This window comes from Struthio camelus, chromosome 14 (genome assembly GCF_040807025.1).
Source record: "Struthio camelus isolate bStrCam1 chromosome 14, bStrCam1.hap1, whole genome shotgun sequence".
Classification (NCBI taxonomy): Eukaryota; Metazoa; Chordata; class Aves; order Struthioniformes; family Struthionidae; genus Struthio; species Struthio camelus.
In genome coordinates, this window is record NC_090955.1 from 23,088,949 (window position 1) to 23,114,627 (window position 25,679).

General features: G+C 73.8%; 5 protein-coding genes across 11 annotated transcripts; 2 read left to right on the forward strand and 3 right to left on the reverse strand.

The window, feature by feature from the left end:
- Positions 1-550: 550 nt before the first annotated feature.
- SEMA3G (semaphorin 3G) lies at positions 551-8,866 on the reverse strand. Of its 2 annotated transcripts, XM_068960400.1 has the most exons (16): positions 8,752-8,866; positions 6,388-6,548; positions 5,809-5,871; positions 4,381-4,500; positions 4,222-4,312; positions 4,014-4,130; positions 3,790-3,932; positions 3,563-3,677; positions 3,416-3,485; positions 3,091-3,235; positions 2,702-2,933; positions 2,068-2,159; positions 1,818-1,859; positions 1,500-1,725; positions 1,217-1,359; positions 551-1,129 (listed from the first exon to the last, which is right to left on the reverse strand). In XM_068960400.1, exons 1-16 carry the CDS (start codon positions 8,837-8,839, stop codon positions 707-709), a joined length of 2,271 nt encoding a protein of 756 aa, XP_068816501.1. In that variant the 5' UTR covers positions 8,840-8,866; the 3' UTR covers positions 551-706. The 2 variants fall into 2 exon arrangements, with proteins under 2 accessions (XP_068816501.1, XP_068816502.1); XM_068960401.1 differs by lacking the exon at positions 1,217-1,359 and having other exon boundaries at positions 560-1,129; positions 8,752-8,852.
- Positions 8,867-9,298: 432 nt separating this feature from the next.
- Positions 9,299-15,162, reverse strand: ACY1 (aminoacylase 1). Of its 3 annotated transcripts, none has more exons than XM_068960317.1 (15): positions 15,047-15,162; positions 13,945-14,082; positions 13,481-13,545; positions 12,608-12,712; positions 12,124-12,218; positions 11,833-11,909; positions 11,528-11,617; positions 11,131-11,187; positions 10,943-11,016; positions 10,716-10,765; positions 10,386-10,530; positions 10,233-10,301; positions 10,050-10,129; positions 9,828-9,888; positions 9,299-9,652 (listed from the first exon to the last, which is right to left on the reverse strand). In XM_068960317.1, exons 2-15 carry the CDS (start codon positions 14,051-14,053, stop codon positions 9,488-9,490), a joined length of 1,242 nt encoding a protein of 413 aa, XP_068816418.1. In that variant the 5' UTR covers positions 14,054-14,082; positions 15,047-15,162; the 3' UTR covers positions 9,299-9,487. The 3 variants fall into 3 exon arrangements, with proteins under 3 accessions (XP_068816418.1, XP_068816419.1, XP_068816421.1); XM_068960318.1 differs by having other exon boundaries at positions 14,994-15,071; XM_068960320.1 differs by lacking the exon at positions 15,047-15,162 and having other exon boundaries at positions 13,945-14,191.
- LOC138069210 (putative protein-lysine deacylase ABHD14B) lies at positions 14,160-19,154 on the forward strand. 3 transcript variants are annotated; one of them, XM_068960321.1, is made up of 4 exons: positions 14,160-14,475; positions 17,824-18,051; positions 18,263-18,504; positions 18,810-19,154. In XM_068960321.1, exons 2-4 carry the CDS (start codon positions 17,844-17,846, stop codon positions 18,990-18,992), a joined length of 633 nt encoding a protein of 210 aa, XP_068816422.1. In that variant the 5' UTR covers positions 14,160-14,475; positions 17,824-17,843; the 3' UTR covers positions 18,993-19,154. The 3 variants fall into 3 exon arrangements, with proteins under 3 accessions (XP_068816422.1, XP_068816423.1, XP_068816424.1); XM_068960322.1 differs by lacking the exon at positions 14,160-14,475 and adding an exon at positions 17,186-17,292; XM_068960323.1 differs by lacking the exon at positions 14,160-14,475 and adding an exon at positions 17,642-17,735.
- Positions 15,436-16,958, reverse strand: ABHD14A (abhydrolase domain containing 14A). The gene is made up of 4 exons (XM_068907511.1): positions 16,750-16,958; positions 16,310-16,425; positions 15,767-16,002; positions 15,436-15,687 (listed from the first exon to the last, which is right to left on the reverse strand). The coding sequence occupies exons 1-4, from the start codon at positions 16,956-16,958 to the stop codon at positions 15,436-15,438; spliced, it is 813 nt and encodes a 270-aa protein (XP_068763612.1).
- A 1,356-nt stretch (positions 19,155-20,510) lies between the features above and the next one.
- Positions 20,511-25,612, forward strand: PCBP4 (poly(rC) binding protein 4). Of its 2 annotated transcripts, none has more exons than XM_068960315.1 (13): positions 20,511-20,749; positions 21,633-21,748; positions 21,946-21,969; positions 22,049-22,081; positions 22,177-22,293; positions 22,419-22,544; positions 22,724-22,852; positions 22,935-23,009; positions 23,108-23,152; positions 23,298-23,358; positions 23,468-23,520; positions 24,041-24,210; positions 24,593-25,612. In XM_068960315.1, exons 2-13 carry the CDS (start codon positions 21,653-21,655, stop codon positions 24,906-24,908), a joined length of 1,245 nt encoding a protein of 414 aa, XP_068816416.1. In that variant the 5' UTR covers positions 20,511-20,749; positions 21,633-21,652; the 3' UTR covers positions 24,909-25,612. The 2 variants fall into 2 exon arrangements, with proteins under 2 accessions (XP_068816416.1, XP_068816417.1); XM_068960316.1 differs by having other exon boundaries at positions 20,517-20,749; positions 21,607-21,748.
- Positions 25,613-25,679: the final 67 nt, after the last annotated feature.

Sequence of the window (25,679 nt, forward strand, 5' to 3'; positions counted from 1 at the left end):
CCCGCCGCGCACGTCAGCGCCGCGCGCCGCCGCCGACGTCATCACGCCGCGCCGCGCCACAGAGGTCCCCGCGGCGCCACAAAGGTCCCGCGGGCGGCGGGCCCGGACGTGCCCCCAGCTGCACGTACGCACACGCACAACCACACACACGACCCGGGGGAGCGGTGACATCACGCCCCAGGCGCGGCTTCGCGCCGGCCCCGGCAGCGGGGGGGAGGGAGGGAGGGAGGGAAGGGGGGGGGATCGCTGCTATTATTGTCGCCTTTCCCTTTCCCCCGCCGTCGAACAATGCCGGCGGCGGTTCACACCATTGTGTGGGGCCGGCCCGGCCGCAGGAAGGGAGCGGGCGGCCGGACGGAGCGGGGACGGCGACGACGCGGGCCCCGCTGCCGGCCCGCCGCGGCCGCTCGGGGCTCTCGCCGGGGCCGGAGGCGCTGCGGGGACCGCGCTCGCTCGGCCGCGCCGCCCCCGAATCGCCGCTCGGGCCGAGGCCCCGGGGGCTGGCGGCGCCCCTCGCCGCGGCGCGAACACGCGGGGCTGGCGCCGCGCTCGGCCCCAGGTCGGCTTTATTGGCGGAGGAGGCCGGCGAGCTCCCCGCGGTCAGCGCTTACATCGAGGTGCGGGGTGGGGGGAGGACACGGCCCCGGCGGCCCCGGGCGGAGGGACCGGCCCGGCCCCGGAGCGGCCGCCCCTTCCCCTGGGGTCTCTAGGTGGCCACGGCCTGGCGGGGCAGGCGGTTCCTCCGCCCGCCCTCGGCCGCCGCCGGGCCGCGCTTGGCCTTGGCCGGCTTGCTCTTGGGGCGCTGGCGGTCGCCGCAGCGCAGGCGGGCGCAGACCTCGTCCGCCCGCCGCAGACCGGCGGCGTAGCTGCTGAGGCGCGTGACGTCCTTGAACCAGGCCTTGGGAGCGGGCGGCGCGGGGCAAGGCGGGCGCGCCGGCTCGTCCTCCGGCTCCCGCCGCCGGCCGGCCTCCAGCCGCTCGCTCTCGATCACCTCCAGGGCCGTCTTGGCGACGGTGCGCGCGAAGCCCTGCTCCAGCGTCCGGCAGTAATAGACGCCGGCGTCGCGGCGGTGCAGCTCGCGGAAAAGCAGCCCTCGCTCCGTCTGCACGATCCGCTCGTCCGTCTTTACCTGCCGGCGACGGGGACTTGGAAGGGGACCGCGCGGCCCCCGCCAGCGCCGGGCCCCCCGGGCGGCAGGGCAGCGGGGGCGCCTCACCTGGTGCCGCTGCGCCTCGGCCGGCCTCCGCACGAACCACTGCACGCGGGCCTGGGGCGAGCGGGGCGCGCACTCCACGAAGGTGCTGTTGCGCTCCGCGCCGTAAAGCACCTTCTCCTCGGCGCTCTCGGCGGCGGCGGCCGCTGGGCGACGGCGGGGGCGCGCGCTCAGAGCCCGAGCCCGGCCGCCGCGCCGTCCCGCCGCCGCGTGGCCTTATCCCCCCCCCCCCCCCGCCGGCAGGACGAGGAGGGGAGGGCGGCGCGGCCCTGCCCCGGGCGCTCACCGGTGAGGTTTTGGTCCAGGCACTGGCTCATGGGGTTCCCGTGGCGGACGTCCTGGCGGCGGTGGCGGCGCTTGCCGGCCGGCTGGTAGCGAGCGCAGGCCGCGCCGTCCCAGGCGCAGTAGGGATCGCGGGCCAGGCAGCACTCGGCGCAGGCCGTGCCGTACGTCTCGCAGCGGTGCAGCCGCAGCTGGGCCACCCCCAGGCTGGAGCCCACGTAGAGCGTTTGCTGGGGGACGGCGGGGCACGGTGACGCTGGGCTCGGACACCCTTTCGGCAGCGACGCGGCCGCCCCCGCCCGTACGTCCCGGCGGCACTCACGCGCTTGACGGAGATCTCCATCTGGGTGACGGGCACGGGCTCCTGCCGGGGAGGAGAGCGGGGCGTGAGGCCGGCCCAACCCTCGCCCCCGAGTTTGTTCAGCCCTTCTGGCGCTTCGGGGGCCACCAGGAAAGTTTGCCGAGCGGGAAGAAACACGACAGCCATCCGGCGAAAGGGTCCTGGCCCGGGGGACCTCCCGGCTGCCCCGTCGGCTCTCCGCGGCCGAGGCGGCAGCAGACCCACGCATCACCTTAAAAACCTGCAGCTCCTCCAGAACGACTTCCTCCGGGGCGGCCGAGTCTGCTTTCTGCAGGGCTACGACCTTCAGCACCGAGCCAGCGTCTGGAGGGAAGGAGGGAGGACGGAGGCGTGAGCCTCCCGCCGCGGCGGGCCGGCAGCCCGGCCGGCGGGCGAGCCAGCGCGTCCCGCCGGGCGGCCGGGGTACGGCCCGCAGGGTCCCAGGGGCGCGGAGGAACCCTTCGCGTTGCTTTCCCGAGCCTCCCCGCGCGCCCCGAGGCGGCCCAGGGTCTCCGGCGCCCTTGGGGTGGCTCTGCCCCAACCCAACGGACCCGCCGCACGTCTGCGCACTGACCTCCGTCCGCCGGCGCGCGCGGCCTCTACAGTCGTTCTTGGCCGAGAAAACCGTCGCGCGGCTCCAACCTCGGAGCGCGACGCCGGACCCGAGCGGACGGAGCCGGCGATCCCACTTCCGCAAAGCGGGCACGCGAGGTGCGACCCGAGCACCCGGCGCGGGGCCAAAAACAATGCCCCCGGAGGGCCGGGCAAGGACCGGCGGCCGGGCGGTGGGACCGCGAGCCCGGAGACGCCGCCGCGGACGCCCCCAGCGGCATCCCGCCCGCCGGGCCGCCGCTCGCGTCGCCTACCTGTGCCGAGGAAGAGGACGTCGTACTGCCCGTCCTCGGCGTCCACCCGGTCCACCACGAGCTGCCGCAGGCGGTGCTCCGCGTCGGTCTTCACGAGCAGGGGCCGGCGGCGCGGCGGGCGCACGGGCTCGTACATGAGGGGGTGGGCGCGGGCGAAGCGCAGCACCTCGTCGGGGTAGTCCTTGGTGGTGCCGTACTGGCGCCTGGGCTGGTTGGTGGTCTTGCTGGGGCACTGCGGGGCCGAGAGAGGCCCCCCGCTCAGCCTTCCCTCTCCCCTCCGCCCGCCCCGTCCTCGGGTGCCCCCCTCCGACGCAAGGTCCGTCTCGGCGGGCTGGAGCCCACAGCGGGGCGGCCAAGGAGCGCGGGGGTCAACGCCGGCGGTCGCTCACCACGCCGGGCCGCGGGTAGGGCACCCGGCCCTCGTAGGCGGCCCACTGGTGCAGGGGGCTGTCGCGGTGGGCGAAGGGCCCGTTGAAGACCTCCCGCACGTCGGCCATGCGGTACGCGCACACGGCGGAGCCCCGGAAGACGTGGCTGAAAACGGGACGGCGAGCGGATACCGCATCCCAGATGCTTCGACGGGGCACGGGGCGCTCTGCCAGCCCTTCTCGCCCGGGGCATCCCGGCGGTGGCGCGCATCTGCTGCCAACGGGCGGCTCCAAGCAGCCTCGCGCGGCCGGAGAAGCCCCCGGAGGCTGGAGCCGGCCAACTCACCTGACGGTGCTGAAGAGGCCGTAGATCTCCGGGTTCTTCCCATCCTTCGTCCTCAGCAAGAAGACGTCCTCTGGGGAAGACGAGAGCGAGCCGGGCGGTTCGGCGGTGCCCCCGGCGCAGCGCCCCCCCGCCCCGCGCGCCCCTTACCCAGCTCGTCGAAGTGGGTGTCGATGCCGCCGGGGCCCGGCACGGAGCACACCAGGCGGGCTTTGTGGAAGGTGCTCCACTTGTTCACCAGCACCCTCTGGCCTCCGGCGTCGTTCTGCAAGGGCAGGGAGAGTCGGGGCCGCCGCCGCCGCGGCACGGTCCCTCCGCAGCCCGGCAGCCCCGGGCGGCACCGAGAGGCGCCGCACGGCCCCGCGCCGCCCTCTCACCACGCAAATCCGCGCCACCCGGCTGAAAACGGCGCGCTCCCTGCCGTCCGCCTCCGCCACCTTCTCCGTGAAGAAGAAGTAGACCTTGTCGTCGGCGCGGTCGTCGTTGTCCGGGATCAGGTGGGCCGCCACGAACTTGGGCTCTGCGGGAGAGCCGGCCGCGTCGGGGCAGAGCCGCGGCTGGCCGGGGCGCCGCGCCGCGCCGGGCGCCGCTGCGCCCTTACCGCTGAGCAGCCGCTGGTCCGTCTCGGTGCGCAGGGCGGAGCGGGCGCCCGCGCCGCGGAAGATGATGGCCTCGCGGCCCAAGAAGTCGGCGGCGAGGCCGGCGTACAGCTGCCCGCCTGCCAAAAAAAAAAAAGAAAAAAAAGCGGCCGGCTGAGCGCGGCCGCCGGCCCCCGCCGGCGTCTCCCTCCCACCGCGGGTACCACCTACCGACGGCCGCGCTGGCGAACGGGCGGTCGGGCTCGTGCGGGCACCGGCCCCGGCCGCTGTGCACGCTGGCGGGCTCCAGGCTGAAGGCGGGCTGCGAGGAGGCAGAGCGCTGAGCCGGGGTCGGGCCGGCGCGCCGCCACCCGCCCGCCTGCGCCCTACCTGCCCGCGGTGCCCCACGTAGACCAGGGCGCAGACGGGGTGGAAGGCGCCCGTGCCGCAGGCCAGCAGGTGCGTCCGGTTGTAGGGCTGCAGCAGGCGGACGTAGTTGGCGCAGTCGCTCTGCGGAGGCGGCGGGCGAGGGTGAGCAGGCGGGCTGGCCAAAGGGAGCCGGCGCGTGCCCGCCTGCTGCGAGCGGGCCGGGCGGCGAGGCTCGGAGGTGACAAACGGGCACCGCGCCGCGGAGATAAGGGTCGCTCCGCGGGGGGCTTTGCGGAGCCAGGCCGGTCCTTAAGCCCTCAGCACCCGATGGCCCGGACCTCTCGGCGAGCGCGGACGCGAGGTCCCTCCTTTGGGCGCCACGGCCGCCCGCCCGCCCCCGGGAAACGCCAGGGGGGAAATTCCCACGCATCCCCGGGGAGGCTCGCGTCCGCCCTTCCCCGCCGCGTCCCCGCTCCCCCCGGGCGAAGGGGGCCGGGGTGGAACAAAGGGAGGAAAGGCGGGAGACGGAGAGACGGATACCCGGGGCAGCGCCCACCCGTCGGGCGCTTCTGGGTCCGTCCCCCTCCGGCCGATAGGGCCCGGCAGCCTCTGGTCCGTTAAGCGAGCGCGCGAGGAGCAGCGGCCCCGGGGGGCGTGCGGGAGGGCGTCAGGCGGGGGAGAGAGGCGAACGCTCCCGTTATCCCCGTCCGGCTGCCGCTTGGGCACCACCACGCTGCGCCGGGGAAGCTCTCGGAGGGCCAGCGCCGGCCCTGCCCGCCCGGCCGCCCTCGTCCCCCCCGCCGCGATCCCCTGTCTGCTGGGAACGCCGCCGCTGAGCTGCCCCCGGGGGGCTCCCAGCCTCCCCGCTGTTTATTTTCCCTTTGCAAAGAGCCTCTAAAATAGCGAGTTGAGAAAACATTCGAGAAATAAAAACCCAGCCCGGATCTGTCGGCGAGAGCTCGCAAAACAAGCACGCGGAGCGGGACAGGCACTGCCGAGAGCGGTTAGCCCGGCCTGGGGGAGCCGCGGGGGCTCTCCCGCTCCCGCTGCTCCGCTCCCGTCTCGGGTCAGGGCTGGGGCGATTCAAAGCAATTGCCCAGGGGGGACGAGGGCTGGGGAAGGAAGTCCCTGCAGCGGACCAGGCTGCAGGTTTCCCATCGGTGGGGTGGCGGGGGGGACGGCCAGGACCGAGCCGCACTCCCGTGGCAGCCCAGCTAGCCGCTTGCTGCGGCTCGGCCCTCCCCGTCTGCCTGCTGAGACCACGCACCGCTCAGCACACGGATGCTCCAGCCCGCAAACGGGATTTCCGGAGCCTAGCGCAAGCGACCAGGCTCCGGCACTGACACCCTGCCTCAGTTTCCCACGGCACTGGGCAGGGGCAGGAGGAGCCGGCTGGCACCGGGGGACAAGGGGACCCCGGTCCAGGGCAGCGCGGAGCAAGAGACTCACCGCCGGGTCCTTCCCCTTGCGGACACACTCCTCCGTCTGCCCAGGTCCGGGCGGCCAGTAGATCTGAAACGCAAGGGACCGGTCAGAGTCGGGGAGACGGCAGGGTCCCACCAGGGACACCCTTGGGACCCCCCAGGCCCGGGCTGCCGGCGCAGGCCGCACGCAGCAACAGGGTGCCGCTCGGCGCGAGGGCGGCTTGGGTACGCGCGGAGCCCTCGACGTCGTCTCAGCGACCCGGCACGCCGGAGGGGCGCTGCGCTTCCTTCTCCGCTTTCCTCTGCTGGAAACGGCCCCGAGCCCGGGGTGGCATCAAAATGAATAAATAAAGCAAAATAAAGCGAAAGAGGAGAGGGCGAAAGGCGGAGGGGGAGCCAGCGCTCGGGCGCTTCGCTGCTCTGAGCTCGGGGCAGCGGCGGGCCGGGAAGGCCCGCGGGGCCCGGCCAGCTGAGCCCTGGCGCAGCTCGTCGCAGCGGTGGCTGCTTGTAGCACCCCGACTCTGCAGGCTTGCTCCGGACAGGATTTTTGGCGCCGGGGGTGGGGGGGCAGAGGGAGCGGGGCGCTCGGCGGGACTCGGCTCACCTCCTCGGCGTCGGCGCCGGCCCGGTCCAGGCGAAGGGAGTAGAGCACATCCTTGCCGCCGACGAAGAGCCGGTCGCGGTACTCGTCCAGGTAGAGGGAGCGGAAGCCCAAGGGGCCCCGGAGGCCGAAGAAGAGGACGGAGCGGTTCGTGCTCAGCAGCTCTGCCAGGCGGGGAGCGGAGCGTCAGGCGCCGCGGGCCCCCCCACCCCGCGCCAAAATCCACGCGATGCCGGCTGCATCGAGGGACACAGCCGCCTCTGCCCTCTGGGAGACCCCCCCCCCCGGCCATGCCCCCGGGGAGCTGCGGCGGGAGCGAGCCGGCGCGGGCACTGCCGGACCCCCCCCCCGCAACCCGCGCCGGCGCGCCGTGCCCTCCCAGCCTCTCCGGTGGCCCCGTCTCGCCAGGCCCAGCCCGGGAAACTGCAGCCGTCTCCTTCTATTCTTGACCAGCGATAATATTTTCCCAGCTCGGAATAACGCTGGCAAAGTCGACGGGCTCCTTTTATTGTTTCAGGCAAAGTTTTCGTCGCTCCCCGGCCCGGCAAATTCCTCGTGCTCCTCGCGTTACGCCGGCTCGGTGCCGCACTCCCCTCGCCTGCTCCCCCGGGGCGGCCGGGGGGCAAACAGCAACAACCCCCCCCCCCTCCGGAGGCACCTTTGGGCAAAGGTGCTGCAAAGACCCTCCCTCCCGCGCGCGCCTTGGGCCCCGCAGGGCTGCGGCGGCGGGGAACCGAGGTCTCTCCTCCGGGAGAAGGGGGAAAGCAACTTGAAGGCGCAGGGGGAGCAGGAGACACGGCCGCTGCCAGCCCAGCGATGCCGCAGGAGGAGGCGACGTGCCCGCACGCGGAGCGGAGCCAGCCTCCCCGCCGCGGCTGCCCCCGCAAGTCCCCCCCTGCCCCGGAGCCGCCAGCCGGGCGCACGCAGAGCCGACAAGCTAAGTGAAAGCAGCTTTGGATTTCCGCAGTTTTCATTTTTGAGGCCGTTCACAGACTTCTGACGGTTTCAATTGAAATTTTCATTTTCGGCGCCCGGGAAATCTCAGCGGCGGGTTCCCGTTGGGAGGAGGAGCGGAGCAACCGGCGCAGAAGAGCTTCCGGACAAGTTCGTTCGCCGCAGGGGCCAGAGAAACCCACCGCCCCGAGGAGCCCCCCACGCCTGGGGAGACGGCCCCTGTCGCCCGCCCCGCCGCGCGGGCGCCCGACGTCGCGCTGGAGCGGATCAGCGGACGCCCCAGCAGAGCAGCAAAGCTTTCCGAAACCTAGTCCTGCCGTCAAGCCCAAACCGGAGGTCTTCCACCTCCTGAGATGAGCAGGCGCCTCCGTGCCTCGGTTTCCCCAACAGCAAGGCAGCTCTGCCAGCGCGGCAGCGGAGGCGGCGGTCCGCCCGCGGACGGACCCAGGGACACCCAGGGGTCCGCCGCGTCTCCCGCCCGGCCGAAGGGGTCCTGCCGGCCCGGGCGCCCGCTCTGCGGGCCCACCACCCCGCCGGCGTAGGGCGCTGGCCTGGGCGAGCCCCAGCCCCGCGGCGCGAGGCGAGACGGCAGGAGCTCCCAGGGCCGGGCCACCCCGTCCCTTCCCCTCTTGGGAAGCAGGAAACGCGCATTATGTAAGGTTTTTTCGGGTCATTGTTTTTTAAAGCAGGTTCGCTGCTTGTAGGCAACGGGGGGGAGCGGATTGGGGTGCTCTGGGCGCCTGCTCAGCTGTCAAGCGTAGCTGAGGTCAGCGAGTCGCTTAAACCAGCCGAGCAGGGAGAGCCGAGGAGCCGGAGCAGCATCGCAGGGAGACCGTTTTAATTAAAAACCCACCCCTGCATGCTCGTCCCCGGCCGGGTAGGCAGCGCCGTTGCCCGAGGCCTCGGAGCCACGATGCCAAGGACGGAAGCAGAGCCCTGAGCGCCGCGGCCCCGGCCGAGCCCGCAGAGGGGCTGTCCCACGCCGTGCCTCAGTTTCCCCCGGAGCGAGGGGACCACGCGGGGAAGCTCCCCGGGGGCTGTCCCACGCCGTGCCTCAGTTTCCCCCGGAGCGAGGGGACCACGCGGGGAAGGCAGCGGGAGCCGCCGGCCGCCCCGGGGGCTGTCCCACGCCGTGCCTCAGTTTCCCCCGGAGCGAGGGGACCACGCGGGGAAGGCAGCGGGCGGCGGCAGCGCGTTTCCCGGGATGGCGCCGGCTCCGAGCGCCCGCTGCCCGGCGGCCGCCCCGGCACGGCGCCTTCCTCCTCCTCCTCCTCCTCCTGCCGGCAGCTGCTTAACGAAGTTGCGCAGCCCGCAGAGCTCGCCCAGGTGCTGGCGCAGCCCCGGCGGCAGGTGAGACCCCCCCCCCCCCCCGCCCCGCTCCCGTCCCCGCTCCCGCTCCCGTCCCCGGCTCACCGCGGTAGGGCAGGCGGAGCCGCGGCAGGCTGCGCCCGGCGGCCAGCAGCGCGCCCCACAGCCAGCAGGCCGCCGCCGCCGCCCGCATCCTCCCGCCGCCGCGCTCTGTGCGGCCGCGCTCGGCCCGGCCCGGCCCGGCCCGGCCCTGCCCGCCGCCCCCGGCGCTGCGCGGCACCGCCCCGGCGCGCCCGCCCCCGCCGGCGAAGGAGGGAGCCGGCCGCGGAGACCCCCGCCGGACGCCAGCCCAAACCCGGCTGCCCGCTCCACCCCGCCGGGACCCGCTACGGCCTTCGCACCGGCGGGCAGCTCCGGCCGGCAAGCGGGGGCCGCCTGCCCGAGCCCCCCGCTGCTCCCCGGCCCCGGGGGCTGCGGGAGGCCGTCGCCGCAGGAGGCGGTTAAGTCCCGAGCCCCCGGCGCCGCGCCGCACCAGACCCCCCTCTGCAGCCCGTGCGGGCGCAGACGGCGAGCTCGGCGCGGCCGCGGGGACGAGCCGGGGCATCGGCAGGAGGGCAGACGGACGGACAGATGGACAGACCGCCCTCCCAGCTCCGCTTATCGAGGTTTATTGAGAGCAATGGCACGGCGAGGCCCGGGAAGCGGCGGTCGAGCGAGCGCCAGCCCCCCCGGGAGCAGGCCGGGGCGCCGCTCCCTCCATCCCCACCCTCTCCTAAAGCCTCGTGTGCCGCGCGCGCGCGCCACCCCGGAGCAAGCGGCGACGGCGGCCCGGGCGGCGCGCTCAGCCCTCGGCGGGCAGGGGCGGCACGGAGGCCAGGGCGGGCAGCAGGCGGGCGTAGATGTCGATGCCCCGCAGGAAGACCTGCTCGTTGAGGAACTCGTTGTGGTCGTGGAGCAGCACCGGCGTGCGGTTCATGGGCGAGAAGCCGACGGCCGGGTGTCCCACCTAGGCGAGGCGGGAGAGCGGGCTGAGGCCGGGGCTGCGCCGGGGGGCCCAGCGGGACCGAGGCACAGGGGGCCGAGAGAGAGCAGGAAAGGGAGGAGCAGGGAGGGAAGCGTGGTGCCCGGCCAGGCCGTCCGGGCAGGGCGCGACGCGCCAGCCGGCTGCCGTCGGCACTCACCGCTCGGATGTAGCGGCTGTCGGTGGCGGCGGGGAAGATCTCGAGCTTGAGCGGCAGCTTCCTGCCGAGGGAGACAGCACGTCGGGGCGGCCAGGTCCGTCGGGGCGGCCAGGTCCGTCGGGACGCTCGATCCCGTCCCCTTTCCGGGGGGATCCAGCGGCCGCGCGGCTCAGCCCGTGGGGCAGGGGGGCCGGGGCTGCCCCCCGCAGGGACGCTACTCACATGTCCCTGCAGACGCCGCTGAAGGCTTTCCACCACGGGTCCGACTCCTCCGTGGAGGTGATGTGCTGGTCCATGCACTTCTGGCGAAGGGAGAGGGCAGGTGATAGGGGAGAGGGGGAGCACCCAGCAGGGCACGGACGGGCACAGCGAGCAGGGCTGGTCGAGCCCCCCGCCAGCCCTCACCTGGAGAAACTCGTAGGTGACGCCGTCCCCGGCGGCCTGGCACCACGCCGCCACCTGCTCTTCGAAGGCCTGCCGGAGGGACGAGAAGAGCGGGGTGAGCGCGGCAGCCCCGAGCCCGCTCGCCTCCTGGGCAGGGCCGGCATCACACCCCACCTTCAGGTCCACGGTGGGGGGGATGCGGATGTCGAAGCCGGCTGCCATCTCCGAGGGCACCACGTTGAAGGAGACGCCCCCCTCCAGCATGGTCAGGTTGAGCGAGGTGACGTCCCCCAAGGTCAGGCCTGCGTCGGACCTCAGCCTCGGGGGACGCAGGGGAGAGTCATGCTCCGGAGAAGGAGAGAAAGGGCTCCCCGACCCTGCCAGCACCCCCAAACAGGTAAACTGAGGCACGGGGTCGTGGTGCCGGGGATCCCAAGGAGCCCAGGAGAAGGCAGAGCACCTCCACGGACCGGACCGAAGCGGACGCCGGTGCCCGTTTCCTACCTCTGCTTCTCGCTCTCCCGGAACGCCAGGAAGGAGGTGATCACCTTGTGCTGGGGAGACAAACACGCAGGCTGGGGGCCAGCTCCGCGCCGGCCCCCGGCCCCACAGCCGGCGCAGCCCCCCGCCCCGCGCCCAGGAGCGGCTCCCCGCCACGAGCCCAGGGCCCCATCCCTCGGGGCTCCCCCAAGCAGCTCCGGGGCAGGCAGGAGGCCTGCGCCATCGCTTACCATCTTCTCGGCCGCTGTATTGCTGATGAAGCGAGAGCCGTGGCCGGGGCTGCCCGTGCACTTCACTTTAATCCCTGCCGCAGCGGGGGGGAGAGGCGCTGAGCACGCAGCCGGGCGCCGGCCCAGTGCCCCGGTGCCGGGGCGCCGGGCAGAGCCAGGGCTGGGAGGACGGGCTCGCGCTCACTCACACCACGGGCTCTTTTCGCCGTAGAAGACGCTGAAGGTGTCGGAGGGGCTGGCCAGGCCTGCGGAGGGGGCGGAAGGGACGTTAGGGGGGCACGCGGGTACCGAATACGTCCTCTTGCCCCCACGCCCTCTGCGCTGCCGCACTCTGCCTTGGCACGGGGGACGGAGCAGTCCGGAGATGACGTTTCTCCTCCAGGCCGGCGCTGCCAGGGTCACAGATCGGGGGAAGGAGCCAGGCCAGCGGTGGGGAGTCATGGGGTGCCCTGAAGGGGCCCCCAGAAGCCATGCTAGGTGCTCAAAGGGCGATGCCAACACGCAGAGGGGTGCCCGCCAGGGAGAGGCGCAGGTCCCGGAGCCCACGCGGTGCCCACGCCCCCAGGAAGCCCTGCCACCCCTCACCTTCGTCCAGGGCGAAGCCCACGTTGAGCGCCCTGAACTCGGGGCGCTGCACGAACATCTCCATGCCCTTTTCTCCACCCACCTCCTCGTCTGTGGAGAAAAGCCTGGCATGGGTGAAGGACCCCAGGCAGCCCCCGCCCCGCGATCTCTTCGTGAGGCGAGTTCGAATCCTGGACAGGCTGGCAGGGGTCCCTCGTGAGCAGAGGGTGCCTGTCAGGTGCCCCGATGCCCCGGTGAGGGGCGCCCACACACACAGAGCATCACCCAGCTGCCAACCCCCTCTGTCCCTCCAAGGGGGGACTCACCGGGCACAAAGGTCAGATGGATGGTGCGGCTAAAACACTTTCCCTCGGCCTTCAGCCTCCGGATGGCCTCGAGATACCTGCAGGGCGGAGGCGTCACTAGGGTGCCCAGAAGAGACGGGCACGGCATGCTCAGAGCCACCCCAAACAGGGCTAGGAGGGGGCAGGAGCGGGCCGCTGTCCGCCGGAGCCCAGGGAGGGCGGTGTCCTGTCGTGGCCCCAGGCGGACCCCTGCCCCGCGCAGAGGTACGTCCGTCCACCTCTGCGCCCCCACGCCGTGCCACCTTCACTCACTGGATGGAGACGCACTTCATGTCCTGGGCGCCCCGAGCGTAGATGTTGCCTTGCGAGTCCTTAACAGCTTCGAAGGGGGGGTAGGTCCAGTGCTCCTGCGGGGGACAAGCAGCACCGGCTGCGAAGGGTCCAGCGGGCGCCAGGGGACAGCTCTCCCCTCCACGCGCAGGGCGACGGGGGCGTCCTCGCCACCCCTGGCCGAGCCCGGACGGGTGCTCGGGGTCCTGCAGCTCCCACCACCTCCTGCTGCCCCTAGCATGACTCCAGCGGTGCCCGCTCGAGCAACCGCAGCCTCCCCCGCCCCCCGTGCCCGTCTCCGCTCGAGGGAGGACAGCGGCGGGCAGGGAACGGGGTGCTTTCCCCTGACGCTGGCAAGCTAGGAGAGACGGTACCAGCGCAGCTGCAAGATCCTCTTCACCCGGCATCCCCAAATCCTGCCCGGCTTCCCCGCTTGCCCACGCCACCCTCCGCCCTTCCCCGGCACCTCGAAGACCGGTACGACGTCCATGTGGGAGTTGAGCAGGATGGAGCGCAGGTGGGGGTTCGTGCCCAGCCAGGTGAGGACCAGCACCACGCGGCCCGGGCACACCTACGGAGCGAAGGCAGGCATCACCGGGGTGCCAGCGGCGCGGCTGGGCCAGGCTGGCTGGAGAGGAAAAGCAGGAGCCTGGCAGGTTTCTTAACCCCTTTCTGCGTGCAACCCTCTGGGCAGGACACGGGCCCTGCTGGCAGGGCACGGAAGAGGACCAGCGTCCGGGCACCGGCTCTCTCCCGGGGCCACGGGCCAGACGGAGCCCTGACGCGGCCGCAAGCAGCCAAAAGCTCCTGGCTGAAATTCAGATGGAGCCGCGGCTAAGGAGGTAGAGAAATCCAGCGCCTTCCCCCAGTCCCTGGGACTCGCCGGTGCCAGCCGGTGCCCGTTCCCTGCCAGGAAGGAGGGACATCTCCAGCCACCATGACCCTGGCTGGTCCCTGGCTAATCATAGCACAGAGAGCCATAAAGGTCAGTGGGAACCAGCCCAAAAATAGAGCGTAAGGAGAGCTTAAGGAAGCGCTCGGGTCAGCAGGGGCTTACAGAGAGCGGGAGCTTCACCTGCCGGGCCACCTCCTGGCAGGTGGGAGGGGGACGGTCCCGTTAATGAGTGGCTACCTGACCCAGGGGCTGGCTAGCCGCCCTCCACCCCCCCCCCCCCCCCCCCCGAGACAACGGCGCGGCGGCTGGCCGAGAAAAGGAGGATGCCCAAGGCAGCAGGGACATCTCCCTGCCTTGGCCGAACTCCCAGACGAACGCGCCGCGTCCCAGCGCGCCCGGCAGACGGGCCGCGGAGCAAGCGGGGAAGCCTTGGCCCTTGCTTACCTCCACTTTCTGGCAGGCCAAGCCCAGGTCGGCGCCCACACGTTCCAAAAACCGCACGGCTGCCTCTGGGGAGGACCGGAGACACCGAGGGTTACGCCGGGAGCTCCCGGCGCGCCTCCGCCTGCCCCGGGAACCCCCTCCGCTCTCCCGGGCCAAGGACCGAGACGGCCAGAGAGGGCAGGTGGTGGAGACCCTGCTCCTGAAGGACAAGTTCTGATGCACTTTAAGGAGGAGATGGAAACGCTCACGGAAGAGAAACCCAGGGAGGGTCATTACGTACGACAACAGGCCTCTTCCCCGGAGCGGGGCAGCGCGGCGAGGGCGACAAGCGACGAGCAAATCCGGGTTCGCTCGAGAAGCCCCTGCAGCGGCCCCCACCCAAGGCGCCGCCGGCGAGACGCGGGGCCCCCGCGGGTTCCCCCAGCGCTGCTAAACACCGGCATCCAGGGACGGGGCTCGCTCACCGTAGTCGGGCTCGGGGTGGACGGTGTTGATTTTCAGGTACTCCCGGAAGAGCGTGACCGAGGGGTCCTCCGAGGCCCCCGCGCTCTTCCCTGGCTTGCCGGGCGCCATTTCAGGTGAGGGATGAGGGCTGCAAAGCTCTGGAGGAAGAGCAAGGAGCCGGTTAATAACCCACCGGCTCCTCCAAAGTCCAACCGCGTGTTCGGTCGTCACAGAAACGAAGCGGGACGGGGCAAAGTCCCCCCCCCCCTCCGGTGCCAGTCCTGGGAGCCCGGCTGCAGGGGGGCGAAGGGGGCTCCTCGCAGAGCCCCCTCCTGCTCAGCGGCAACGTCGCCGGGCCGCCTCCGCCGCAGGGACGGCCCGGTCCGGGCGTTCGGCTACGGTTATAACGACAGCCCGCTCGGGTAGCGGGCGAGCAGGAGAGAAAGCAAGCAGGAGGGAGGGTGCGCCCCCCCCCCCTGGCCGGTCCCAACCTTGCTGTCCCCACCCCCCTTCCCCGAAGCCCGTGTTTCGGCCCCAAACGCGGTGCCCAGGTAAGCTGAGCTCCCCCCGTGTCCGGCGGTGAAGGGGGGCGCCGCGGTTAGGGGTGCTGGCGGGGCCGCGGTTGGGGCCCGCCCCGGGGGGGTGCAGGGTGGCGAGAGGGGCACCGGGGTTAGAGGGGTGTGGGGTGGGGGGGGGCACCTCAGGTAGGGATGCAGGGGGGACGTGCGGGTACCGGGGTGGGGGGCGCGGGGGGGGGTGCAGCACTGCCATCCCTAGGGGCACGGGGGGCACCCTGCGTAGGGGGGTACGGGGGTGCAGGGGGGCGCAGAGGGGTCCAGGGGGATACAGGGGTGCCGTGGGTGGGGGTGCAAGGGGGTCTAGGGGTGCAGGGGTGCCATGGGTGGGGGTGCAGGGGGGCCTAGGGGTGCAGGGGGGTCTAGGGGTACAAGGTGGTGGAGGAGTGCCGTGGGTGGGGGTGCAGGTGGCACAGGAGCACCCTGCGTAAGGGTGCAGGGGGGTCTAGGGGTGCACGACGCTGCGGGGGGGCGGGCAGCCCCTGGCTGGCTACCGAAAGAGCCACCCGGGGCGGCCGCCCCCGGCCCGCTCCGCGCCTGGCTCTACCTTGGGCGGCTCCGCTTCCTGGCCCGCGCTCGGCCACGCCCCCTCACGCTCGGCCACGCCCCTAGCCCCGCCCCCGCCCCGCCCGCCTCGCGGAGCCGAGGTGCCCGGGCGCCGCCCGCGCTGGGCCGAGGGGCGGGAGCGCAGGGGGCGGGGCGGGGGAGCGCAGGGGGCGGGGCGGGGCGGGGGGGGGAGCGCAGGAGGCGGGGCGGGGGGAGCGCAGGAGGCGGGGCGGGGGAGCGCAGGGGGCGGGGCGGGGGGAGCGCAGGGGGCGGGGCGGGGCGGGGGGGGAGCGCAGGGGGCGGGGCGGGGGAGCGCAGGGGGCGGGGCGGGGGAGCGCAGGGGCGGGGCGAGGCGGCGGCGGCGGCACCACAAGTCCGAGCACGATCCGTTTATTGGCCTGGAGGCGGCGGGCGGCGGCGGGCGGCGGGCGGCCCGTGAGGCGGCGTGAGCGGCGGGCCGGGCCCCAGCTGCCGCAGGAAGCCGAGCAGGGCGCGGTGGAAGTCGCCCGGGCGGTCCCGGTAGCAGGCGTGGCCGGCGCCGCGCAGCACGGCCGCCCGGTGCCGCGGCAGGTGGCGGAGGCTCCGCAGCGCCTGCGGGCCCAGGCCGGCGTCGCCGTCGCCGTGCAGGATCAGCGCGGGCGTCTGGCGGGGAGGGCGGCGCGGCGTCAGCGGTGGCCCCCTCGCCCCGGCCGCCCGCCCGCCCGCCCGCCCGCAGCCCTACCTGGACCTGCTGGTAGCGGCCGGCCGCGTGCTCTCGGGTGCCGGCCGGCGCCACGGCCACGAAGCCCGCCAGGCGGCCGCCCCGGGCCAGCAGGAAGGGCACGGCGAAGCGCCCGCTCATGGACGGGCTGACGAGGACGGGCCTGCGCAGGGCCAGCTGGTCCAGGACGTTGTCCAGCAGGGCCACCCGGCCCCTCTCCGTGGCCACCGTCTCGGAGGGCGGTGAACGCCCGTGGCCTGCGTGGGGCGGACGGGCGGGCTCAGCGGCGGCGTGGGGGGGGGCCTTCTGCGCCGTCCTGCTCCCCCAACCCCGGCCCGAGCCTCCTGCTGGCTGTACCGCGGGCTTACGTGGCCTCGCGGGTCACCACATGGGTGACACCACGGCGGGAACCAAATCGCAGGTGCAGGGGGGGACAGGGTTGGGCCGGTGACAGCCCCTAGCTGCCCGGAGAGGTCCAGAGCACGCTCGTGGCCGAGGTGGGGCTCAGAGGTGACCGTCACCCGCGCGCGGCCCGCGGGACGTCACCCGCGTGCGCGCTCCTACCAGGCAGGTCTATGGCAACAGCGCGGTAGCCTTCCTCGGCGAGCAGCGCCAGCGTGCCCAGGGCCTCCCACGTCTCGGAGGTGAACGCCTGGCCGTGCAGGAGCAGGACGTCCGGCCTGCAGCGGGGAGGACGGGCGGGCAGGGCGCGGGCAGCGGGCCGGGCCCGCGGCAGCCGAGCTGGGGCCAGCTGCGCCCGAGGCCGCCGGGGCTCGTGGCGACCACGGCTGCCACCCGCCGCGCGTGGCTGGGTGACGGCCCTCAGACCCGTCCCACCGGCGCCGTCTCGCCCCCGCCGCCTCCCAGCCAACCCTCCGCGGGCCCGAGCGCGGAGAACCGGCTGGCCGAGGAGGGTCCGTGCGCAGGCTGAACGCGCCCCCCCCCCCCCAACCTTCCCCGGGGGGCCCGCCGCCCGCTCCGCTCCGCGCCGGAGGCCGACTCACCCCCCGGCGCCGTCGTGCTGGGGCGCGACCACCTCCCTGTAGAAGACAGCCGGAGGGCCCGCGATGCTTCCTGTGCGCGCGGTGCTGTTGGCACCGTGAGCGCGGTGCGGGCCGCGCTCGCGCTGCCGGGCCGGCAGCAGCGGGTAGAGGACGACGGTGACGAGCACCCCCAGGAGCAGGAGCCCCGGGCAGCCGCGCGCGAGGCTCATCTCAGCTCGCTCTGTGGGAGGAACGACAGCGAGGGCAGCCGGGTGCCGGGCTGGCCGCCCCGACCCGCGCGGGCCGGCGGGCGGGCGGGAGGGAGGGAGGGAGCGGGGCCGCCCGGCGTCGCTGTCCCCGCTGGGGTGCGGCTGCACCCTGCCACCCCGCGCCCGCCCGCGGCCTGAGCGTCCCCCCCGGGGTCAGCTGAGGACGCGCACAGCTCATCGCACGGGCTGGGCCCCAGGCTGCCAGCGCCGGCATGGCCGCCCTTCCCTGGGGTACGCTCCTTGCCTCCAGTCCCTGGGGACAGCCGGGTGGTGGCCTCCGTGGCCAAGAGACAGGGTGAGTGACAGCTGTCAATCAGGGGGAGCAACCCCCCCCCACCCCGCCGCCGCCGGTTGGGAGGGAGCCGGGGAGGTGGCAGGAGCCTGCGCGAACCTGCCGCCCGTTCGTTTGCCGCGCGGGGTCCCGCGGCGGCCACGCTCGGCCCCGGGCCCGGCGCCGCCGCCGCGTCGCTCCGCAGCCGGCAGGCCGCCTTTCCCAGAGCGCCGCGCGGCGCCGTCCCGGCGGCCCCCGGCTATCCGCTAGGCGGCATTGCCCCTTCTCCTCCGTCACGGCCGGTGGGTGGCCGCGCCGAGGCCCCATCCCTCGTCCCCACCCCGCAGCCCGCGCCAACCTTTGGACCCGGGCGGCGCGGCGGGCCGCCTGCTCCCTGCTCCGGCGGCGGCGGCGGCGGCACCCCTGGGCCGCCCGAGCCCGGCCCCCTTCCCGAGGCTCGCCGGGAGGTGAGCGCGGTCGGCCGGAGGGGCTGCGCGCCCGTCCCCGTCCCTGGGGGCGGCCCAGCCCGGCAGGCACGCAAGCCGTTTCCTGCAGGGTGCGGGGGCGCCGCGGGCATGGCCGCCCCGCAGCTCACCGAGAGCACCGTCGTGGTGGACGGCCAACGCCTCTTCTACCGCCAAGCGGTGCCGGCCCAGCGCAGCCCGACGCTGACGGTGCTGCTGCTCCACGGCATCCGCTTCTCCTCCGACACCTGGCTCCAGCTGCAGACGCTGGCCAAGCTGGCCGAAGCCGGCTACCGAGCCGTGGCTCTTGACCTGCCGGGTATGGGGCCACCAGCCCGCGCGAGGGGGGAAACCGAGGCAGAGCGCGGCGCGCCGCTCCTCTCCGCGCCCCCGGCCGCTCTGTCCGGGCCACCGGCAGGGCAAGGCGGCCTGGGTGTCCCCCCCGCCGTGCGCCACCGTCCCTCTCCTCGCCGCGGCGAGCCCGGGGTGGGACAAGGCTCGCGGGGCAACTTCTCTCCGGTCCTCCTCAGGGCTGGGGCGCTCAAAGGACGCCGTGGCCCCGGCGCCCGTGGGCCAGCCGGCGCCGGCGGCTTTCCTGAAAGGCGTCTCGGAGGCTCTGCACCTGGGTGCGGCCGTGGTGATCAGCCCGTCGCTCAGCGGCATGTACTCGCTGCCCTTCCTCTTCCAGCACAACCACCTGCTCAAGGCCTACGTGCCCGTGGCGCCCATCTGCACCGACAAATTCCCGGCGGAGCAGTACGCCCAGATCCAAGTACGGCCCGGGGGGAGACGGGGGACAGGGAGGGACCTCTAGGAAGGGGACCCTGGCATCCGGGGGGCAGGAAGACCGAGGAGGGCAGACCAAAAACCCAATTGCTACTGGGAGAAGGAACAGGACGGGGGAGAGAGAGGGGAGGTCAGTGAAGCAGCACTCTGAGCCTCAGTTTCCCCCTGCCGTGGCAAGCAGGCGGCGGGCGAGGGTCTGCCCGCCATGCCGCGGCCCTCCGTGGCCCCGGGCCGGGAGGAGCGGGGCGCCCAGGCGCCGCCAGCCGCTCCAGCGCGTGCTCCCCTCCGCAGACCCCGACGCTGATCGTGTACGGGGACGAGGACGCGGAGCTGGGCCAGGCCAGCCTGGCCAACCTGCGGCACCTCCCCGAGCACCGGGTGCTGGTGCTGCAGGGCGCCGGGCACGCCTGCTACCTGGACAAGCCCGACGAGTGGCACCGCGGGCTCCTGGCCTTCCTGCAGCAGCTGGAGTGAGCAGGACGGGACCGCGCAGGGGGGAGCGTGGGCCCCCTCCTCCTGCCGCCTGCACCCGCGCCGTCCCGGCTGCTCGCCCGCGCCCCGCGCCAGCCCCGCTCCCTGCCCCACCACCTGCACCGCCGCCTGCCTCGGGACCGAATAAAACCCCCAGCTCTGCCACCGCCTTCCCACCACCTTCCTGCTTGGACCCTTGCCTCTTGTTGCCCCACCTCTTTCTTGGTGGCTCCACCCCCTTCGTGATGGCCCCTCCTCCTTCCCTCCATCCCTGCCTCCACTAACACTGGTGGGGGGTGAGAGCGAGGTGGGGGCAGCGTGGGTATTGGCGGGGGGGAACGGAGGGGCCGGGGGCTGCCGCGGGGCCAGGCACGGCCCAGGGAGCCGGGCTGCTGGAGGGGAAGGGCTCAGCGGCCGGGTCGCAGCCCCGGGTTCTTGGTGCATCAAGCAGCCGGTTCTAGGTCGCGCAAGGGGAGCGCTGCCTCGCGGGCAGACGAGCGCGCTGGCTGCACGGATGCCGGAGCCGGCCGGCTGCCCGCAGAGCCCGCCGGGAGCCGAGCTGCTCCCGCGGGACACGTTTGGGCACCAGCGGCTCCCCGGGGCGCAGGCACGGGTGACCTGCGAGGCTGCCGGCCTCCTCTTCACCCTCCTCTTCCTCCTGCCACCCCCTCCTGGCACACAGCCAAGCCTGGGATAATCTGCTGGGGCTTAAGAGGTGACTGCCAGCCCTGGCGGCCCCCTGCCCGCCGGCGGCGGCAGCGGCGTGTCAAAGCGCCCCGGGGGATTTACCGAACGAGCGGCTGCGAGGAACAGATGGGGAGGGGGGCGAGAAGGACGGACAGACGGACGGACGGACGGCGGGCCAGCTGGTGGCCAGCCCCCCGCCCACCACCTCGGCGCCACTATCTCGGCGCGCTAAGCCGGGCACCCGGGGCACAGATGGAGGCCGCAGCGGGGTGCCCCCTGCCCCCCCGGCTGGCCTGGCTTGAGCTGCTTACGCCGGGGGCCTGGGAGGATTTAGCGCAGGCGGCGTGCGGAGATGGGGGGGAGCGGAGGGTGACCCGCTCCCGGTGCGGGGTCCCGGGCAGCCGCAGGGTATCCCGGCTCGTAGCCCCCTGTGCCCTGACCTCCCCGGGCTCCCACCCGCCCCGTCGGCAGGTGCCACCTGCAGCCCCCGGCACCCAGAGCCTGGCTCCGTCCGGGGCGGCCCGTCGCGTGCGGAGCATCCCTCGGCGCCCGTCGGCGCGGGGTCCGGAGCGACCCTGGCGCGCCAGCCCGCGGCGGGGCCCCGTCCCTGCCTGCCCTGCGCCCGCCCCGTGTCCTTGAGGCCGCCAGCGCTGCCAGCTGATCGGCTTCCAGGAAAAAAAAACGCAATTACAAAGTGGGGTGATGCGAGAGCCAAGCCGGGGGGGGGGGCGGGGGGGGGCAGGAATGTCCCCAGCGGTGGCAGATGGCCTTACCCAGGGTGCATTGTTCCTTCCAGTGTCTCTTATCCGCTGTAATAGGATCCCGGAGGGAGGGATGTGGGAGAGGGGAAGAGCGAGGGGGGCCGCGGCGCTCGGCGCTGGGGGCCGCGGCTGCGAGCCTGGCCCGCGCCTCTCGCACCCGCCGTTGTTGCGGCCCCTTCTGTGGTCCTGAGCGCACCGCTCCGCACCGCGCTGCACCGCTCCGCACCGCGCGGACAGGCACCGCTCCGCACCGCTCCGCACCGCACCGCTCCGCTCCGCACCGCACCGCTCCGCACCGCACCGCACCGACAGGTACCGCCGAGCGCCCCCCGGGCGGGGCAGCGCGGTGCCACCGCGGCGGGAGCCAGCCCGGCAAAGTTGTCCCGGTGGCCGTGGTGCCCGGGCTGGTGGCTTAGCAAAGAGCCCCCTCCCTCCTCCCCCCGGCCCAGGGAGGGGGGGGGGGTGGCAGCGTGCCGGGGGGCTCCGGCTGCCGCCTGCCCGCTCCGGCCATCGGCGCCTTCCTCCTCCTCCTCCTCCTCCTCCCTCCGGCGGGATCTTTTGTGGCCGCGGGCTGCGCCGTGCCCGTGTCAGGCTGCTTCCCGCTGGGAACGGCTGTGTCCGTCCCCCCCGCCCCAAACCACTGACCTCCCCCCGCCCCAGGGCCCCCCCTTGGCTCCCAAACGCCCCCCCGGGGAGCCAGCCCGCCGGAGCGGAGGCCACCAGCTTGCCCCCGACGCGGGAGGTGTGCCACGGCGGTGGCCAGTTCTGCCAGCGCCTAAAATAACCGTCCCCCCGTCCCCCCCCCACCGCCGCCATCACACGTGCCCCCCCCCGGCAGGCCGCTGCAGCCCCAACACGGCCGCTTTGTTCCCGAGCCACTTGGCATCGCCGGCGGCCCGGCCTGGCGGGAACCGCCGGTGACGCGGGCCGGGCGCAGCCGCCCACCCGTGCCCGGACACACACGGCGATTGTTCCCCGCTCGGGGCCGGCACGGCGGCGGCGGGCCGAGAGGAGCGGCGGGCCGTGCCTCAGTTTCCCCTCTTGCCAGCCACGAGCGTTTTCAGGGCTGCGGATTGAGGCCCGGGGAGGAGGGGGGGCGGGGGGGGGCGATTCGCAGCCCTTCCCGGGGACGGTCACGCTCACCGCGCCTCGCCGGCCCCTCCGCCGAGCCCGCCGGCCCGCTCCGCGTCCGCAGGCTCGCCTCGGCCTGCCGCCATGGCGTCGCCGGAGAGGACGAGCGGCGCCGACGGCGGCTCCGAGGAGACGGAGCTCAGCATCACCCTGACGCTCCGCATGCTCATGCACGGCAAGGTAAGCGCCCGGGGCTCCCCGGCCCTTGGGCCACGGCGTCTGCAGGAGAGTTTGCCCCCCCCCCCTGCCCCGCGCCGAGCCGGGCACGGCCCGTTCCCGCGCCTGGCGCTCCCTGGCCGGGGCTCCGGGTGGACGAGGCCACGCGGGACGGGGACCCCCCTCCGCTAACGGGGCTGCTCCCCTCTCTGCTTTCACAGGAGATCGGCAGCATCATCGGCAAGGTAAGACCTGGGGGTCCCCGGTCCGGCCAGGCGCGGGCTCTCCTGGACCTGACCGCCCGCCCTGTCCCTCTTCCCGCAGAAAGGAGAGACCGTCAAGAGGATACGAGAGCAGGTAAGCGCGCGCCGCGGGGCTCCGCGGTCCCCGCGGCGGGGGGCTTGGAGGCCGGGGGTCCGGCGGCGCCTGACGGCGGGTGCCGCCGTCCCCAGAGCAGCGCGCGCGTCACCATCTCGGAGGGGTCCTGCCCTGAGCGCATCACCACCATCACCGGCTCCACCGACGCCGTCTTCCGCGCCGTCGCCATGATCGCCTTCAAGCTGGAGGAGGTGGGACCCCCCCCCCCAACCTTCCCTTCGTTTCCGGGGAGCGAGCACGGCGCTCGGGCTGCCGGGGTGGCGGCGGCGGGGGGGGGGTGGAGCCCGCGTGGCCGACGCCGCCGCTCGCTCCGCAGGACCTGGGAGCGGGCGACGGGGGAGCGCCGGGCAGACCGCCGGTGACGCTGCGCCTCGTCATCCCCGCCAGCCAGTGCGGCTCGCTCATCGGCAAGGCGGGAGCCAAGATCAGGGAGATCCGCGAGGTGAGGCGGCGGGGCGCCCTCCCCGCCGACCCCTCCGCCCTCGGTACCCCCCCCCCGCCCCCGGCCACGCTGGGCACGGAGACGGAGAGGGCTGCAGAAGCCCCGGCGGGCGCCGCTGAGGCCGCGGCAGCTCGCCGCGCCGCTGGCAGCGCCCGCAGCCGCCCGCTCCGTCTCCGCAGAGCACCGGGGCGCAGGTGCAGGTGGCCGGCGACCTGCTGCCCAACTCCACCGAGCGGGCCGTCACCGTCTCCGGGGTGCCCGACGCCATCGTCCAGTGCGTGCGGCAGATCTGCGCCGTCATCCTGGAGGTAGCGCCGGGGGCTGGGGGGGGTGGGGGGGGGGGCTCGACCTCGTCTCTCATCCCCTCCGCCTCCTTGCCCGCCTTTCCAGTCGCCTCCGAAGGGGGCCACCATCCCCTACCACCCCGGCCTCTCCCTGGGCACCATCCTGCTCTCCGCCAACCAGGTAAGGGGGCCGCGGCGCCCCGGGCTGCAGGGTGGGCGAGGGGAAGGGGGGGTCCCCTGGGTGGCCCCCGGCTGACACCCGTTTTCCCCCCGCTCCAGGGCTTCTCCGTGCAGGGCCAGTACGCCGGCGTCTCTCCCGCGGAGGTGAGCCCTTCCCCGGCACGCGCCGAGCCCTGCAGCGGGGGGCACAGCCCCGGCCGGGCATCAAGGGGGCGGCCGCCACCCCCCCCCCCCACCCTCCTAACCTCTTCTTCCTCCTCCTCCTCTTCCTCCTCCGTCCGCCGGGCAGGTCACGAAGCTGCAGCAGCTGTCGGGGCACGCGCTGCCCTTCGCGCCCGCCGTGGTGCCAGGTGAGCGCTTCCCGCGGCCCGGGCCGTCCCCGTCCCCCCCGCCAGCCCGCCGGCCGCAGGCGCCGCGCAGCCCTGACCCCGCCGGCTCTGCCTCTCTCTCTCCCCGCAGGGCTGGACGGCGGCTCCCAGAGCAGCTCCCAGGAGTTCCTGGTGCCCAACGACGTACGTGCGGGTGCCGGGGCGGGCGAGGGGCACCTCGGCGGGTGCCCACCCTGCCCGCCCTGCGGCCCTGCACGGGGTGGCTTTGCCCTGGTCCCCCCGGCTCGGAAAGGACCCAGGGCAGGGGCGGGAAAAGGGAAACTGAGGCACGGAGCGAAGGGCTTGGCTCATGCCAGGGATGAACCCAGGTGTCCGGCCATGGGGATATCGCAACCCAGCCAGCTGGGACAGGAAAGCGGGGGCTCCCCACTGGCCTCCCCTCCCCGGGCCTGCCTCAGTTTCCCCACCGTTTGCAGGCGTATGTGGCGCCCAGGCGAGATGCCGGGAGCTGCCCGCTTGGCACGGCTTCTCCCCCCTGGTCACAGCCAGCCCAGCCGAGACGCCCAATCGCCCCCGAACCCTGGCCTGGGATCCTGGCACCCATCCTGCCCCCCGTGCCTTCCCTGCCCCAAGCCCCGGGAGCGGGGACAGCCCGGCCCCGGCGGCAAGAGGCCCCCTCTCACCCCGGCTCCTGCCCTCGCAGCTCGTCGGCTGCATCATCGGCCGCCACGGCAGCAAGATCAGCGAGATCCGGCAAATGTCGGGCGCCCACATCAAGATCGGGAACCAGACGGAGGGCTCGAGCGAGCGGCACGTCACCATCACGGGGTCGCCCGTGAGCATCACCCTGGCTCAGTACCTCATCACCGCCTGGTAAGCGCCAGCCCTCAGGCAGACCTGAGGTCACCCCCCTCCCCAAAACAGCTTGGGGGGGTTAGCGACGGGTGGCACATCCCCAGGGCCGCCCGCGGCTTTGGGGGACCCCGCTCCGGGTGAAGCCCCAGCAGCACCGCAAAGGACGGACTGGGCTGGGCTTTGTGACCCCGAGGTGGTGGGTGCGGGACAGCAGACGCCGAGGTTTCCAGCCCTCCCCGACGGCGTACCGTGGCCGTGCGATGGAGACGGGTGCTGAGCACCCCCCCCCGAAAGGAGGCGGGTGCTCGGTCCCTGTGTCCCGAGGCGGGTGGGCCAGGGCGGGTAACCCGCTCTGCCCCTTGGCCCTCACCCACCCCGTCCCTCTCGCTTGCTTCGCCAGCTTAGAGACGGCCAAATCTACCTCCCAGGCGCCGCCGGGCCCCGGCTCCGTGGACCTCGGCGTGGGCTTCTCCCAGCCCCTCACCCCGGCCTCCGGCGCCGCGCTGCCGGCCGTCGCCGCAGCCCCGCCGGCGCTGCTGGGCACCCCCTACACCATCTCCCTCTCCAACTTCATCGGCCTGAAGCCAGTGTCCTTCCTGGCACTGTCCCCGTCCTCCATGGCGGGTCCCAACGGCAGCACCGCCACCTACACGACCAAGATCTCGGCGGCCAACGGCACCAAGAAAGCCGACAGGCAGAAGTTCTCGCCCTACTGAGCCCCTCCGCCAGGGTGGGCAAAGGGGCCCTGGGTGCCAGCCGGTGCCAAGGACACCTCCCTGTCACCCCCCTGCCCTGCCCCAGCCCCGCTGGGCACTGACCCCCCCGAGGCGCCCGGGCAAGGGAAGGGCTTTCGGAGCAGCGATGCCCCCGCGACGAAAGGAGGCTCTGCGCCTGGCCCGGCAGCGCCGTGCCCCCTCCGCTCCCCCACGTATCTGTGCCACCCCTGCGTGCCCTGGCACGGGGCGGCGGGCAGCGCACCCCAGGGACCGGCCAGGTCCATGTCCCCCCCCCCCCCCCAGCGCCCTGTACCCTCGAAGGGACCCCAGCCTCCGGCTCTTTGCCCTGCCCACACCGCTGCCCCTCTCCTGCCGCCCCCGCGGCCGGCACCCGAAAGCCGAGTGCTGCAGGCTGAGGGGCCGGCTGGTGTTTTGGGGGGGCCCCCTTCCCTGGCTCTGGGCCGGGGCGGGGAGGGGCTGGCACCCACCTTCTCCCCAAGCCACCCTACGGCAAGCGCCTCCCAGCAGCCCCATCCAAGAGCCAGCCCCGACTGGCGTGGAAATACTGTATATATAAGTCTATATTTTTTCCTCCTTTGTAACTTATCAATGGTTTAATAAAAAGATAAAATTTGCGAGAAGAAAGAGCCACCCCCGCCAAGCGGAGGGGACCCCCCCCCCCGGCAGCGGGAGATAGGGGCCGCCTTATCAGTAGTGCGCGCTGCACGGGGAGAGGCGCCGGGTCCCGCCGTTGCTACGTGCCGGGGCAAC